The sequence below is a fragment of the Rattus norvegicus genome, chromosome 10, assembly GCF_021556685.1.
Source record: "Rattus norvegicus strain SHRSP/BbbUtx chromosome 10, alternate assembly SHRSP_T2T, whole genome shotgun sequence".
NCBI classification, from domain to species: domain Eukaryota; kingdom Metazoa; phylum Chordata; class Mammalia; order Rodentia; family Muridae; genus Rattus; species Rattus norvegicus.
Genome location: NC_141543.1, coordinates 96,199,070 through 96,215,844, shown reverse-complemented (window position 1 = coordinate 96,215,844; position 16,775 = coordinate 96,199,070). Strand labels below are relative to the sequence as shown.

General features: G+C 40.9%; 1 protein-coding gene across 1 annotated transcript in view; it reads right to left on the bottom strand.

Annotated features, from left to right (window-relative positions):
* The window catches only part of Efcab3 (EF-hand calcium binding domain 3), a 506,364-nt gene that overhangs the window by 165,878 nt on the left and 323,711 nt on the right, over positions 1 to 16,775 (bottom strand). The window contains exons 107-114 of the mRNA XM_087572380.1: positions 16,706 to 16,759; positions 15,115 to 15,219; positions 11,327 to 11,380; positions 9,834 to 9,938; positions 9,041 to 9,094; positions 8,375 to 8,479; positions 5,485 to 5,538; positions 4,356 to 4,460 (exon numbers count right to left, since the gene is read on the bottom strand). Coding sequence (XP_087428506.1) covers positions 4,356 to 4,460; positions 5,485 to 5,538; positions 8,375 to 8,479; positions 9,041 to 9,094; positions 9,834 to 9,938; positions 11,327 to 11,380; positions 15,115 to 15,219; positions 16,706 to 16,759 — 636 coding nt within the window. The remainder of the gene's footprint in view (positions 1 to 4,355; positions 4,461 to 5,484; positions 5,539 to 8,374; positions 8,480 to 9,040; positions 9,095 to 9,833; positions 9,939 to 11,326; positions 11,381 to 15,114; positions 15,220 to 16,705; positions 16,760 to 16,775) is intronic.

Here is a 16,775-nt window from a genome sequence, read left to right as displayed (position 1 = left end):
TACATAGCCAATCAATTTTGTTGGCTACAGAATTCTCAGGGCTCGTCATGCTGTCCTTTCACAGGATGTGAATGAAACTTTTTATTGTCTTGTTCTACAATCCAAACTAACTTATAAAGAATGATAGATGCCTTTCACCTGCTTGTATAGAGAGCAGAGAACCACCTTTAACTGCTCTGTCCACACTGCACTTTCCACACATTTATTACTGTAGAAATGTATACTGATTGCGAGAGTCTGTATGCTTACAGAAGAGGACCACACACCAAGGGAATTAAGCCTTGACAAGGGTTACCCTCGAGGATGCTGAAAGACACCGCCGAGATGCTGAGCTGTATTTATTCTGGGTTCCTGCTTGATACAACCTCAGACTGCTCTCATTAGCTGTTTCATGAAAACTTCCCGGGCAGCTTCAAAGAAAGCTGCTGACCCCAATCAGTCCAGCCTTTCACACTGTTCCAGTCATGCCTTCCAATAAGCCTGCACTTTCACAGCACACAGAGAATGGACAACAAACGTTCAGACAGCCTTCTTAAGACTGCCCTATGTTCCGATTTCTTGGGCTCCCAAGAGGAAATGTCACCTCCAACAGCAGAAATGTCCCAAAACAGCAGGAAGAAGTATTAAGAGAACGATGGACCATTTCCTAAAAGTCAGGTAGATTGGTTTTTGGTCACTTAACGAGTTTATCGTCATTAAAAGGGGGGTTGATTGTTAAATGGTCATGGTCAAGAAGGAAACAAAGCAAAGGAGGTTAAATTCAGGCATTTCTCTCTCATTTTCTTTCTTCTATTCTTCTTTCTTGTGTAGCGGGGAGAAGGGGTAAAGGGAAAGGGGAGAAAGGATGAAAAGAAAAATGCGATATAGGAATGATAAGAAAAAGGGAAGATTATTGAATCTACTTCTAGACCAAAGAACATTAACAAACCAAACACTTTACATTTGGTATGGACTTTGTGTATTGATACAGACTAAGGTTATATTTTGTTAAAAACACACTATGTACCTAGGGTTCAACTCTTGTTCAAGGTATGTACCTATTTAATGATTTAAAATGCACCATTAGGTCCTAGTCCTTTTGAAAGCTACTATTACAAACTGTTCAGGATAATTAGGTAATACAAGTTAGTAGTCAGTCAATCAAACTCACGGTCATGTTAGACACTAATTTAGTTAATTACAGAAATGTGTTTCCTAGGCTAAACTGATAGTAAATACCTAGAAATGAACAATGGAATTTCTCCTAGGTTGTCATTCAGATATAGTGTAGATGGGTCTTCAGAAACCTCGGAGACCCACATAAGGTGGCATTTAAGATGCTTTGTTCATAAGCAGATTTTCTGACATCGAAACGTGTCAGATCCTGGTAGCAGTGCTTTTCTACTTCAAAGACGGTGATGAGGATTGAAGAGCCTCCACGGAGAGGCTGTTTCAAAGCTGGCAAGCTGCCACTCTCCTTGCTTCAACTGCTGACAGTATGCTGTCCAAACTGGACAAAAATTGAGACACAGAGAAGTCAACTGTTAAGCTTTGGAAGGACAAGGTAGGCAAGGCCTTCATAATTCCTGTTTTACAAAAAAAGTCTATCAGATATCCTGGGCCAGAAGGCTGAAGAGAGATGCTCCAATGTTATGGAGAAATTTGGGTGCACTCTTCAGGCAGCCAGCTATTTGGTCATTTTTATAGCTTTGGAAGCTGATTCCTCTGCACTTCCTGCTTACTGAGGTAGTATTTATTCCTTACTGAGTCTCTGATGGGGTTAAAGACTAGATAGTTGTAGTCTCACAATTAAAGCTTAAGTTGTTTAGGATTTAAGAAAATGTTTTTAGGTATAAGAAGATGTTTTTAGATTGATAATACAGGTTATAATAGAAAATGATTTATGTGCAGAACTCTGAACTCAGCAGATAGAATAGATAATAGAGTACTTTCTCCTAAATTGTCATTTATAAATGGGCTAGATATTGTGAATGCAACTCTTACATGATGGTTTTCATAATTGTTTCATAATTGTTCTTATTATATACAGTTTGTTATTGTAAGAGAAAGAGCCTTTTATTGGACTAAAGAGGGAAGTTGTTGGTGTTGGTCTTGTGCAGTGTACATTCAGATGCTGGGTTCCGTACCTCAAAATCGGGTGGCTGTTTGAACGTGGGCACTGTATTGGCCAATGTGCTATAGAGAATGCACCCCCATAATCTCTAACTGGTGACTAAAAGGCTGCAGTCTAAGACTTGGCAAAGAGAATAGGAAGGCAGTACTTACAATTGAGTGGGGGTTGTATCAGGAACGACCATGAGGGAAAGTGGACAGAGGAGAAAAGAAAAGGTAAGAAGGGGGTTGGCCATGAGTCTGGATGGACCATGAGCATGTGGTCAAGAGAAGCTCACCTCGAGGACACACATGGAACAGAGCAAGACTCAAATGGCAAGTAATCGGGCATTTACTGGTCATTGATAGCCTGGTTGGGTTAGGATAGGTCAGAACCTGCCCAGTACAGTGCCATCACCTTGTTGATAAAATCTGTTGTCTCACTGTCATTTACTCAGGAGCTAAATGGGATAGAGTGGGGCAGAACCCCACTAAAATTACCTTACACTAGATTTACTACAATACTGATACTCCACTAGTGGGAGTGTAAGGTAGTACAACCACTTTGAAATGTATTCTGGCTTTCTTTCTTAAAAAAATATTTTCTTTATTTAATATCTCTCTCTGTGTGTGTGTGTGTGTGTGTGTGTGTGTGTGTGTGTGTGTGTGTGTGTGTGTGTGTGCGTGTGCGCGCGCACAGGGAAGAAGGAATCAGACCCCCTGGAGATAGTTACACATGATTTGGATCACATTATAGGAGTAAATCTCTTGTGTACTGTGTGGGAACATCATCTGTCAATAAAAAGCTGATGTCTTCTTAGCAAAAGGCAGGAAGTACAAGGTGAAAGTTCTGGTGGGGACATTGGAATTATGGGAAACAGTCAGAAGTAGGGGATTTGCCACCCAGACTCTGAGGAAGTCAGATGAAACTGAGGAGAGGTAACCAGCCATATAGCAGACATAGAACAGTTTAAATGGGTTAAATAAGTTAAGAGCAAGTCAGGGAACAAGCCTAGCAAAAGGCCACAAGCATTGTTCATAAATAAAAAACCTCTCGGTCATTATTTGGGAACTGGGGTGTGAGTGGAAAAATCTCACAGTTACATACATGATGTAGATGCTGGGAACTGAACTCTGGTCTCCTCCAAGAGAAACCTTGACTACTAAGTCATTTCTTCAGCCCGTAGCCTGGCTTTCTTTAACCATTAAATATAAAGTTACTATATGGCCCAACAATTTTGCTTCTAGAACTATCTTAGAAGTGTTAAAACATATATCAACACAAAAACTTATATGCAAACAGTTGCAGGACCATTCATACTTGCCCAAATTTGGAAATAATTAAATACCCATCTACCAGTGAACAGATAAATAATAAATAAAATATGATATTTCTAGCATGCAAGATTATTCAGTCATAAAGTACTGGCACATATTAGGACATCACACAATCCCATTTATATAAACTGTTTGCAATAGGCAAATTGATGAAGATGGGTTAGTGGCTGTCCTAGTAGTGTAGAAGGATTGGGGATGAGGAATGACTGACACTGGCTGTGGTGTTTCTGTTTGGAGATCACAGATATACTCTAAAATTAACAATTTTGATGAATGTACAAGCCTGTAACCACAGGGAACAACATTGGATCATATACTTTATTTTTATTATATGTGTGTGGGTGTTTTGTCTACTCATATGTCTGTTCACCATCTGCATGCCTGGTGCCTGACAAGGTCAGAAGAGGGTGCTAAATCCTTTTAAACAGACAGTTGTGATCAACCATGTGGGTGCTGGGAACTAAGCCCAGGTCCTCTGGAAGAGCAGCCAGTGTTTTTAATCACTGTGCTAGCTCTCTAGCTCCTTCACACCTTTCATCTCATTAATTATTTAGCCCATGAGTTATTATCAATAGAGTAACAATATTCTACCTGAACTTTTCACCTTTAACAATGAAATTAATGGCTTTTCTCAATATGCTAGTAAGTCTATTATGCCAATACATACATGCACCTTTTCTTTCTTTTAAATTCTGAAGTTGCTTTTAGTTTCTTCCATATAAATACATATTGCAAACTCCCTAGTGGTGTGGAAGCGGGAACAGAAAACATGTATCAAGGGCTGCCTGGTTTCTTACAGAAACTCTGGTGCTAATAATTTTCATATGCATATCTAGTCTTCAAATTATTCTTAGTCCTTTGGAACAATTAAAAATGTAATGCTGACAAGTAAAATCCACCCTCACAAGGAGCTCCCACTGACTTACCGTCTACGGGTAACCTTTTCATCAGCTCCTCTAGCTCCTCCTCTGTGAGCTCTATGTGAAGTTTCTCCAGGATACTCGGTACATCACTGGGTTCGATCTTCTCCCCTGTCAAAAGAGACTGGCTAAGGACCACAGTTCAGACCGTGCTGGTGACAGCTAACAAAATGAGTTTCCTTATAATTAAAAGCATCCCCATTTTCAGGTCAAAGATTAAAGTAAACACAAATAATTTTAAAACCATTGGAACGATAAACTTGTTAGGCTAAATTTATATTCATGATATAAATAAGCTACTTTGACAGTGAGTGAATAGTAACTTTCCAAATAAAATTTGAGAAATTTAATTTATTACATTTATTTGTGTGTGTGTGTGTGTGTGTGTGTGCGTGTGTGTGCATGTGTGTGTATGTGTTTGCATGTGCATGTGTGTGTGCTGTGCACATGTGTATATGGTATACACATGACATGGTGCAGGTGTGGAGGCCAGAGGAGAACTTGCAGGAGTCAATTCTCTCTTTCCCACCAGCATGACGGCATGTACCTCTACTTACTGATCCATCTCATTAGGATTTAATTTAATTTATAAAGAGATACTTTATATTATTTATTAAAAGGCAAAGTTTTCTTCGAAAATATTTTTATATTTATTTATTTGCTTCTTTTACTTTTGAGACAGAGTCCCTATGTGTTTCATATGAGCCTCAAAGTTATATGGTGGAGACTGACTTGGAACTTAGTCCTGCCTCACTCTCCAGAATGCTGGGATTAGAGATATGAGCTACTATGCTTAGGCAAAAAGCCATTTTGATTTTTAAAAGAGAATTACAATTAACATAATGCAGACATTGACTTGATTATTTGAAGACTTGACTCAGGTTCACTGTGCCTTTCTCTGCTGTGTTTCCAAGTGCCATTGAGGCAAACTGTAGCATCATAAACAACAGATTAGAGAATTCCATTCCCAAACTATGGAAAAACTGAAAACATGGAGCTGTAGAGTCAAATACTGTCAACAGGTATATAGAAACACCAGAATTTATAACTCAGGCATCGGGTAATGAGAAATATTACTGACTATGAAACATTATTGAGGTTCGTCCAACCCTAATTTTATAACCTTCCCACTCACCTGTAAAATCTTTCATTTTTTGCATCAGTGTCTGCAGTGAAATTTTATTGTCAACTGTGGGAGAAGATGAAAAGACGTTGCTATGAAACAGAGACCGGGGGCTGCGCAGATGTAAGGAATGACTCGCATCGCTAGTTTTTGGGCATCATCTCCATTGTTCCCACACTTCAGAAACTGATACTGAACACACTTTCTAGGTCAACACTTTGTCCTTACTCCCTTAACAAGATTCAGAAAGGAAGATTCCAAGTGACGTCACCAAGCTGATCAACTTGAAAGGCCTAATACCATTGCCTGTGTCTTCTTCAAAATGGTCCTAGACTACATTTTTGACTGTTTTCTAAAGGTGTATATAGCAAAGGGGTGGGAGGAATCCCATGGGGCACGTGATCTCAGGCTGGATGAACAGGGGAAGGGGGAAAGCTTTCTGAATGCCACTCTAGCTCCCTAGTGTAATTAGTGTGGAGCTCAGGGGGGAAATGACAGTCAGACCTCCTGCCGCCCCGTTACTACCACAGATACCACAGTCTTCTGAGATGCGACCTCAGAAAGTTGCTCTTTTGGGACTCATTGGTAGTGTGCATTAGTACATTGTCCAAAAGCCTGGATTTGGCACCACCCTCTCTGCTCCTAGTTCAAGATACAATTAGTTGTTTGTTTCCACACACACAGCCACCTTTGCCATCGGTTCCACATGGTGATACGGATGAGAGGTGATGTTATGCAATATCAGACTCTGAATTCCAAAACTTTTAAGTCATACAGAAATCTATTAAAAAAAAAAACTTGTACCAGGTACTTTGTTGCTATGGTGGAAAGATAACCATCACATTCTTCTGTCAATAGACAGAAAAACACAATGGGTAGAAAAAAAAAACCCCAGCATCCTTAATATACTCAAGGACATTCATGAACATCTCACAATTTAGTATTGCAACCAATGGAGAAATGAAAGCTTTTCCTCCAAGGTTCATCGCAAGACACCTATATACACTTTCATCACTCCCATTCAAAATAGTACTGATGTGGTAGTCAGAGAAGACGAGATAAATAAATTAGAGGTATGCACATTGGGAGGGAAGGAGAAAAACAAAGCCAAGCACGGAAAGAAAGACACTGAATGGTTTTACATGCACGTGGGGTGTAAGACAGGAGAACTTTGAGAAATAAGAAGTATGCTGGCTCACAGGGCCTGGACTAGGTGAAGGGGGGGGAGACTTCATTGGTCAAAGGATAACAAATTCAGCCTAGATGGAAGGAATGGTGAAAAGATCTGTTGTGCAACAGTTAATATAGATGCATCATATTTCTGAACACTGAGTAAGAGTAGAATTTACACGTGTGTATGCCTCACAAAAATGAAGTTGGTTCATATGGTAATCATGTGGATGCTGTCATTCTACAATGTACATACACACTCAAAACAACACTCTGTAAACCATTCACCCAACTTCTTGTCACTTGAAATATTAAAGTCTTAAAATTTTTCAGTGATGTTATAACTAGCATATAGTGTCTCAAATTTGTCTATACTGGGAGGAAAAATGACTGGGATGCAGTTTATCCTGAGAGTTTGAGCTCATAGTCAAAATGTGGAAGGCTTTTGTACTATGTGATACTTGGGAGAGCAAAAATCTTATAAACCATAGGTTAATATTTTATTTTTTAAATACGAGTTGAATGCTCATGCCTCCTTCAAGGCACCTCTTCTTGGGTTCTTCCTTCTCCTTAGGAAAATGATACACACACACACACACGCGCGCGCACACACACACACACATACACACACACCGCACACATGCACACACACACACTCATGCACACACACATGCACACACACATGCACACGGGACACTCACACATATACACACATATACATGCACAGGCACACATATATACCCACGCACACACACACGCACACACACACACACGGGTTCTTTGAAGTAAGCTATGGTACTATTATTTTAATATATGTCCTCTTTCAAAATCACATAGAATTTATTTGCCATTTTAATAATATTTAAAGGTGGAATTAAAAAGTTTTGATGGCATATGTGTGCTTGTGTGTGCAGATGCTGTGGTGCACATGGAGTGGTCAGTGGACAACCTAGGCGTCGGCCCTCACCTACACTGTTAGAGACGGGATGTCTAGCTGGCTTTGCTCCGTCAGGCTGCCTGGCCCTCGGGCTTCTGGGGATTCTCCTGTCTGTGCCTCCCATGTCACTGTAGACTACCGTAGATGTGCTGAGACAGCAGACACATGCTACTGTATCCTTCCTATACAGGATCTGGGGATTTGAACCAAGGGCCTCATGCCACAGAGCTTCTCCTTAGCCTGAAAGTAAGTATTTTTAATAGATTAGTCCATGAGGCTTCCAGCATGTAATGATCCAGCAAAAGGACACTCTTGTCTAATCTAGGACTTCACAATCTCTCAAACAGAGAAAATAAGGCTCACTTCTTTATAAATTATACAGTCTATATATTACAAGTTAGGTCTGGTTTTACTCCCCATGCCCATGCTCCCTGAAGTAAGGCTCAGACTTAAAATATATTCACACTTACCTTGGCCATATAGCTAGGCTCTTCTCTGACTAGATCTATTTTAAAATATCTCATTTATTTTAACCTACATTCTGCCACATGGCTGGGTACCTGTGCTCAGGTGCTACGTGTCTGTCTTCTCTCATCTTTTCAGGCAAATCTGCCTGGCCCTCTCCCAGGATCCTCTCTGCCTCTTGATGTTCCATCGCCTAAGCCACAGTCTGTCAGATTTATTATCGACAGATGCTGCCTCCATACAGACCTTGGAAGTTGTCTTTCCGTCCGTGCAGGTGTATTGTAGTGACGCAAAGGAATGGAGACATCGGACATCTGATCAGATACTCACCTCCAACGTTCATGCTTTGCTTCAGATCTTGAAGTTCCGTATTTGAAAGTTTGATTCCCATGTTATCCAGAACTGTGTCCAGGTTGTTGCTGTCGACTTTACCACCTAAAGACGATAGCACGGAGAAGATTAAATGGCACCTACAGAAGACTTCTTAGATTTCCTTGATACATATACCACATTACGAATTTTGTGAGCAAGGTGTCATTAATCACAAAGCGTGGATTTTGGAATCATTACCGACCCACTGAAACTATTCAAAGTCGGTTATCAAGTTAGAATGCATGCTAGTTTCTTTGAGTCTTGACTTGAGAAACCTACACGGATCCAAGTTTCCAGGCTTTTTGATAATGAAAGGAAAACATTCTTTAATTTGAACAATACATAGTGCTGACTGTAAGTGACTGAAATCCCAATTTTACATTTATTTGCTGCTGATCAAGTTTTTGGCATCACTGAGAATCATTTCTACAGTTTTTGCTATGCAAATTTGAAATGTGTTTATTTCCTTTCCTGGGCGGGACTTCCTCTTGCAAGGTGGAACACGGGGCACATTTGCAACTGATCTTCAGAGATGCAGGCACCCAGCACTCATTGTCACGCTGACTCCATAACTGTGAGGCTCACAGCTTCATTTACCTCCTCATTTACCTGCCTTGCACTCACCTTGGAGAGACGTCACAGATTCTATTAACCTGTTCTTGAAGATCTTGTCATCATCTAAAAAAATAAAAGAAGGCCAGTTTCAGGTAATAGAAAAATACTTGATGATTTACTAAAATGATTGCTGTAAAACTACGATTTTATAAATTGCCCTAGAAAGAACTCAATTAAAATGTAATTTGAGATAGTATTAGGTGAAGTTTAGAGCATGGTGGAGTTACTGGAAAACTCACTTTAAGTACAACTTGCATTGTATGTGCATATGTGCCTGTATGCATGTATGTATATGTGTGTGCATGTATATGAATGTGTGTATGTTTGTTGTGTGTATGTGTATGTGCATGCATGTGTATATGTATGTATGTGAGTTGTGTATATGTGGGCATGCGTGTGTGTGTGTGTGTGTGTGAGCATGTATGTATGTTTCTTCCATGTCCCCTGTTTTATCCACTTGTAGGTAATCATTACCCTTTCCCTTCTTTAACTCCACAATGACCTATAGGTATCTATGTGGTAAGGCTAACATCAGATACTCCGTCCTTTGGATGGCTTAACTCCTTCCTTTGGATAGCATAGATCAACATGATGGGGATACTTATTTCCAAACTAAAAGTTAAAAGCTTCAAAGAAATTTGATGGAATTTCCCCCTGAGAATAAGTTAATATCTTAATATTTTGGATATAGGTTTAAATTTCTTCAATCTTAGGAAATGGGGATAATTTCAGATGTTAATTTTTTTTTAATCTTAAAAAGCCCAGAATGCTTTTAAGTCATCTTACTATTTGAAATACTTACTGTCAAAAGACAAAGTTTCCATCAGTTTAAAGAATTCGCTGTCTGTAAGCTCTATTCCCAGTTTTGATAGAACACGTCGCACATGTTTTCTATCCACCTCTCCTCCTAAAAGTCAAGGTGCACCATTACGTAGATGGATTTCAAGCTTCGTCTATGGTTCTAAATGGGGATATAATCTATAACTTCATTGCATGAGAGGTGCTGAATGGGAGCTGAGGTCAGACGTTCCCACAAGGGCACCTACTGTCATGGCCAAATGAGTTGATCCCTAACTGCTCATAAAGAAGGTATACGGGGCTGAGAGGATGGCTCAGTGGTTTCTACTTCTTCACAGACTGAGACTTTGGGTAGCTTGCACTCACCCGTAGCTCAGCACCAAGGGTGCCTCTAACCTCCTTAGATACCTGAACTCAGAAACACACACCCGCATTCAGATGTACAGACATAGACACAGTTAATTTTTTTTTTAAAATAGAAAAACTGGCAGGGCAAGTCTGAATGCAGAGACATCTATAGTATGCATCCCTCTCTCTTCAACCACACCATATGCACAGTGACGTCTTCCAGGCTCATTATTAGAAGTTATAATTTATCTGAAGAGCTTATCAAAGGTTCATGGCAGCTGTTATCTTACTGATACAGAGGTTTGGGTGCTATTAAACTAAAAGAGAAAGATTATGTAGAAATAAAAATATATCAGAAAACAAGTAAAATGCTACTGATTGGCTTTAAACATATAACAAATGAAGTAAATGCCATAATTAACTTGACTCTTCAATGATGACAAAATATAACCACTGCTGGGTGTTGTGTGGAGAGATCTTGGTGCCACTTCAAGGACATTGGCAAGAATATATACATAGAGCTAAGACACGAGAGTAGGCTCAGGTAAGAATTTGACAATGGGCTAGGACAAGGCTCAAGATGAATACAGCCGAGGGATGTGTTCTTTGTATCTTTTGGGTCCCGTTAAGTCCCTGAATACAGTAATCATGGGACCTTTGTTTATGCCTTGCTTGTTCCTTGACTACTTGGTCTTTGACCTAGAACTGACCCTACTCTTTGCATGTACCTAGAATGGTATAAAAGCAGACAGGAGAAAAACAAACCCACTTCAACATTGGCCAGGGCCATGTTATATAATGTTGTCTAAATGTTTTTTTCTTTCTTTAATTCTCCCTCCCTCCCTCCCTCCCTCCCTCCCTCCCTCCCTCCCTCCCTCCCTCCCTCCCTCAAGACCCTGTTGATTGACTGAGCTGACATGGTCAGTGGTGTCACTTGCCTTTAATTTCAGTACTTGGAAGGCAGAGGCAGGCTGAACTCTGCTAGTTTAAGGCTAGCCTAGTCTACAGAATGAGTTCCGGGACAGCCAGGGTTATACCGAGAAATCCTGTTGTTTGTTTGAAAAACAAACAAACAAACAAAAACCCAAAAGAAAAGGAAAAAAATCACTATACACACTAAGCACTTTAGATTCACAGTTGCTCACTCACCTGTAGTAGTTTTAATTATATCCATCACCTTCTTCATCTCAGCCTTCCCACTAGCTATGAGAAAAGGCACAACGAGATTAATATCATCAACATAGAAAAAGAAACTTAAGATACATTTTTGGTGAAAGGAAATCCAATAAAAATCTCTACCACACAATGAATATCCTAGTAAGAGCACCAGTGGAAGGGGAAGCCCTTGGTCCTGCTAAGACTGAACCCCCAGTGAACGTGATTGTTGCGGGGAGGGCAGTAATGGGGGGAGGATGGGGAGGGGAACACCCATATAGAAGGGGAGGGGGAGGGGTTAGGGGGATGTTGGCCCGGAAACTGGGAAAGGGAATAACATTCGAAATGTAAATAAGAAATACTCAAGTTAATAAAAAAATCTCTACCACACGAATTTTCCATTTACTTACTAAATTCTTGGACCTCAAGGTATTAATGTGATCTCCATTAAATGGGAAATGTCACTAATACCAAGGAACCTGGGTCAGGACAATTATATTCTCCATGGTGTTTGGAAGCCATTATAAGCAACTTTGAAGATACTACTGTATGTGACCAGTATTCCAGTAACTTCATGTATTCATAAAGAACTGAAGCAGGGGGTCACCAACTTAGCCTCGTATGCTCTAGATTCCTTTCCACAGGAACTAACATCTGGATGTGTTGGTACAGATAGGGAGAGACACAGAAAGACAGATGAGATTTTATATGGGAGCTTGTAGTGAGAATTTTGGCTTCTTACACCCAGTTACGTTAAGCAGATATGCTTTTATTTTAATCCCAGGTGTGGGATATAGGGCTCCTTCAGATTACCCATAGCCACTAGTTATGACTGTCTTCTGCTCTAGGAGGGACATGATCTTTGCCAGCTGTAGATAACTTATGTTTGAAATTCTGGGGACTCTTGAGAGGATATTAATGCAAGAACCCCAAGAAGGCCTGGAGTGATTGTTGCTGCCCCTGGTGCTGCTGGTCCCTGCACTGCCTTTGCTACTGCTGGATTGCTGGATTGCTGGATTGCTGGATTGCTGGATTGCTGGATTGCTGGATTGCTGGATTGCTGGATTGCTGGATTGCTGGATTGCTGGATTGCTGGATTGCTGGATTGCTGGTTGGAAGATATTCTGATAATGAAGATTAGACTTACCCCAAGGAACTTGATGCCCCTAATCATTAGGAAGAAGTCTAAAGAGGTCTTTGCCCCATTTCTCCTCTAACTTTTCTCTCCTGCCTAGTGTTGGGGGGCTGGAAGGGCTTGGAGTAGAATAAGGTTTGGAAGGGTGATAGATAATAGAGCAGCCTATAAAAGTATGGCTACAAAAGTTGCATGAAGAGAAAAACCAAGGAACATTATGATGTGGCACTACAGCTGAAGGAGAAGAAAACAGAATAAGTTAGGGTTGCTAGCAATCGGCCACCTCCACAGCCAGTCAGGGGCCCTGCAACAGCAAGACACATCATCACTAGCTGCTGAAGTGATACATCCCACTGTCATGTCCTCCTGCTGTGAATGCCCTGATAAAAGGCCCCATTCCTCCTCTCCCCTCCCCCTTTTTCCTGTACTGCACCTTCTGCTCCCTTCCTGAATATGCCACCCATGTGAGACCTGTCACATGGTGTGACTTAGGGATCCCTCCACATAAATCCAGCATTTGGCACCATGACTTAGAATATCCCAGGGCTTGTGCACTCCACTGTGGGGTGGGCCCACATGCTGGAACTTTATTCCCAGTCTAGCTGCTACAGGCTCACTTTCCTGCTACTCGGTCGCTGGACTTCTGTCTATCACCAACTGATTGGTGAGTTTCCTTTTCCTGGTCAGCATAAATGCCTTCCCGGATATGAGGGAGTGATGGTTGAGCATCCTGCACCCCTCTGGTGTCCTGGGGAATGGAGGCACCCTGGTCATGGTCTTTACAGCTAGAGTCAGCTCTTCTCACCAAGACAGGTAGAGCTGTCCAGACTCATTGCATCCACCACAGGTCATTCTCACACTACAGCCCATATCCCTCCTGTTACTCGTCAAATTCTGTCCTATCTATACCAGCTCTTAAGCCTTATCTCACTCTGTTAAAGACCACCTACAGCATACCCCTGAGGACTTAGATTTCTTAAGGTCTATCACTGCCCATTGTGAAACTTGTCAGATGTCAGACCCCAACTCCCGCCCCTTTTCTACTTACCATGCTAGAGGCTCCCTCCCTGGGACTGACTGGCAACTTGACTTTACCCACATGCTCAGAGTCAAATGTGTTATGTATCTCCTGGTCTTGGTGGATACCTTCTCAGAATGGGTGGAGGCATTCCCCACCACCAACAAAAGGGCTCCAACAGTCTCTCATCTCCTCCTCCTGGAGATCATCCCTTAATTTAGAATCCCAGCCCTCCTCTAGTCAGATGATGATCCTCAAATCACCTCCTAACTTTCCCAAACCTTATTGAAAGCCTTTGACATCTCGGCATTTTCATATCCCATACCACTCCAGGCCTCAGGAAAGATAGAACAGACTAACCGTCCTTAAAAAACACCCTTGTCAAACTGCCACAGGAACTGTACCTCAACATCTCACTCTTTGAGCTCATGTATGGCTAACCAGTTCTGACTCTGGTCTTTCACCCAAACCCTCTGCCCTCCCTGGTCACCTACTCACCATCTCAATCTGTCATCTCTGCTCTCTCCTACGGAACTGTATTGACCACTCTCTACCATGGCCACACACTAACTCCTGTCCACTCCTTACCAACATTGGAGATCAGATCCTTCTTTCCCCTCTGGTTGTCCCTCACCCCTGTTCTCTAAATGGTGGGGTTCCTTCAAGGTGATTCTTGTGACTCCTATAGCTGCTAAGCTTGAGGAACTTCCTCATGGGACTTACCTATCTCACCTCAAGCCCTTTATCACCCCCCACCTCAGAATAACTTCCCTTTTTAAATATCAGCACCAACAGGACCCTGCTCCCTTAAGCTTCAGAAGATGCTGAGACCAACACCTCATCCCCAGTATCAGAAGAATGAAGCTTCACTCAGGCAGCGATGCTTGACCTTACTGGATCTGATACAGACTTTTTTTCCCTCCCCTTCTTGTTTGTTTCAATCCAGGGTAACCCTTACATACGGACATTCTAAGATCAAGAAAACCCCTCCTTCATAACAAACAGTCTCTCTGAATAGGGTTGGAAAATTGCTTTGTAGTCAGATGCTAGAAGTCCATTAAAATTCCTATCACTCCTATACCCACCTTTCCTTCTGAATATTGTGACATTTTGTTTGCTTCCTCTTTTGATCAGATACAAAGCTACTATAAAGAGTGACCAGACGGATAGGGAGGCTCCCCATACTGGTCTTACCAATTACATTTGCCAATACAGAGAAAAATTATTTCTTCTATCTACAATGCAAGACACTCTCCTTCCATATCTGGGACCTATGGAATCCCAGGTGGGAAATGGGTGTTGTTAGTAAATCTACCGCCACCACAACCCTGGACTCCCAAAAAGCAGGATTAATATCCAGAGAAGTAGAAGAGATAATTAAGTTCTCCTCCAAGGTCATTGCTTCTTTACACCCTTCCTCATAAATAATAGAACCTCTTGTTTCATCTCCTGTTTCAGACTCTGACCTCAGCCTGTCAGCTCCTTGATGTCACCCAGCCACACTCTTACCTTACTATTAGCTCCTCCAATTTTTCTAATATGTATCTGTCACCAATTGCATCTATTTAAAAATAGATTAGATGTACCACAAAGACAGGAGAATGTCCTGGGGCCATTTGTAGCACTTACAGTCCACAGGTAGGTCTTTGGACACCTTTGCAAACTCCTCTTCTCGGAGTTTGATTCCCAGACTTTTCAGGATATTGTTCAGGTTACTTACGTCAATCTTTCCCTCTTAGGAAAAAGATAACATGGGAATTAAAAAAAAGGTGCATTTTGGCAACATCTTCCATAAGTAAACTCACAACTAGCATCTTTATCCACTAAAGCGGTTTAAATGGCACCAACTTACTAAGCTGAAATCATGTTTCCAAGAATCCCATTTTCTGTACATGTTTTTATTTTTTTTTTCTTCTGTGATGTCACCTGAACCCAGGGCCTCATGCATGCTAAGCTCTACCTCTGAGTCACACCCCCAGCCTTTCTGCATAGCTCTGAGGTAGCATTTGTCAAAGAGAAACCTGCATAATTGCAGAGCAGAACTGAGGTTGCAGGTTGCATCATTCTGTGTGACTTTCTACTTAAGTCTGCCCTGTCTTTGGATGCAGAGAGTGTTTTGCATGGGGCTGTCTGGCTGCTTCCTAGGGCAATGAAACAGCCATCTCAGAAGCATAATATTCTTGTCTTGTTTCTACAGAGTCCTTTACTCTACGGTTCCATAGTGTATTCTGCATGAAGTCACAAGTGAAGTGATCTCAGGCTCAGGAGCAGGAGCAGAGGCGTCAGCCCTCAGAATTCATTATATCTCATGATTTCATGGCTTAATATTGTAATAAAACTCTTAACATATGCTGCTCCTGGCAATTATGCTTCCCTAATCAAATTCTAAGTAATACTATGACCATAAATTCCATTAAAATAAAATATTACAAAGTAAGATGTATTTTATGCCTTGAAACCCCAAATAGACTTGTCAAAGTACACATAGAGGGGTTGGGGATTTAGCTCAGTGGTAGAGCGCTTGCCTAGCAAGCGAAAGGCCCTGGGTTCGGTCCCCAGCTCCGGAAAAAAAACAAAAGCAAAAAACAAACAAACAAACAAAAACAAAGTACACATAGAAATATAATAAAATAGTTCAAAATAAATTTTGCCTCAGAAAAAGATAAAATAAAAACTTTTTTTTTGGTCTCAGTTACACCATGACGGGGGCTGAAAAAAAAAACCAAGATGCTATAGACCCCTCTAAGACAGAAGTTCTCAACCCATGGGTTGTGACTGCTCTGGGAGTGATGACCCTTTTACAGGGTTACATATCAGATCCTTACATTACAATTAATAACAGTAGCAACTACAGTTATAATGTAGCAGCAAGAGTAATATTATGGCTGGCGGCTACCACAGTATGAGGAACCACTGTATTAAAAGGTTGCAGCATTTGGAAGATTGAGAACCACTGCTTTAAGATAAAATAAATGCTGTTGGTTGTAAGATGGATAGAAATAGAGTCTTTTCATTTTTATGATTATTGTGTGCACATGATATATGTGTCTTAGTGTACGTTCATGTAAAGAAAGTGTGTTAGTGTAAAGAAACATGGAGTTATACTAAAGTAAATCACAATTACTGATTTAATGAATGGTGAATGTCAGATCTATATATCTATATCTGATATAGATATAGATATAGATATAGATATCTGTCTTTTAATTGAGTTACTCACCATTGAAGGACTTCACACTTTCTATCAACTTGTTGTAATATGTCTTCCCAACATCTGAAGAAAAACCATA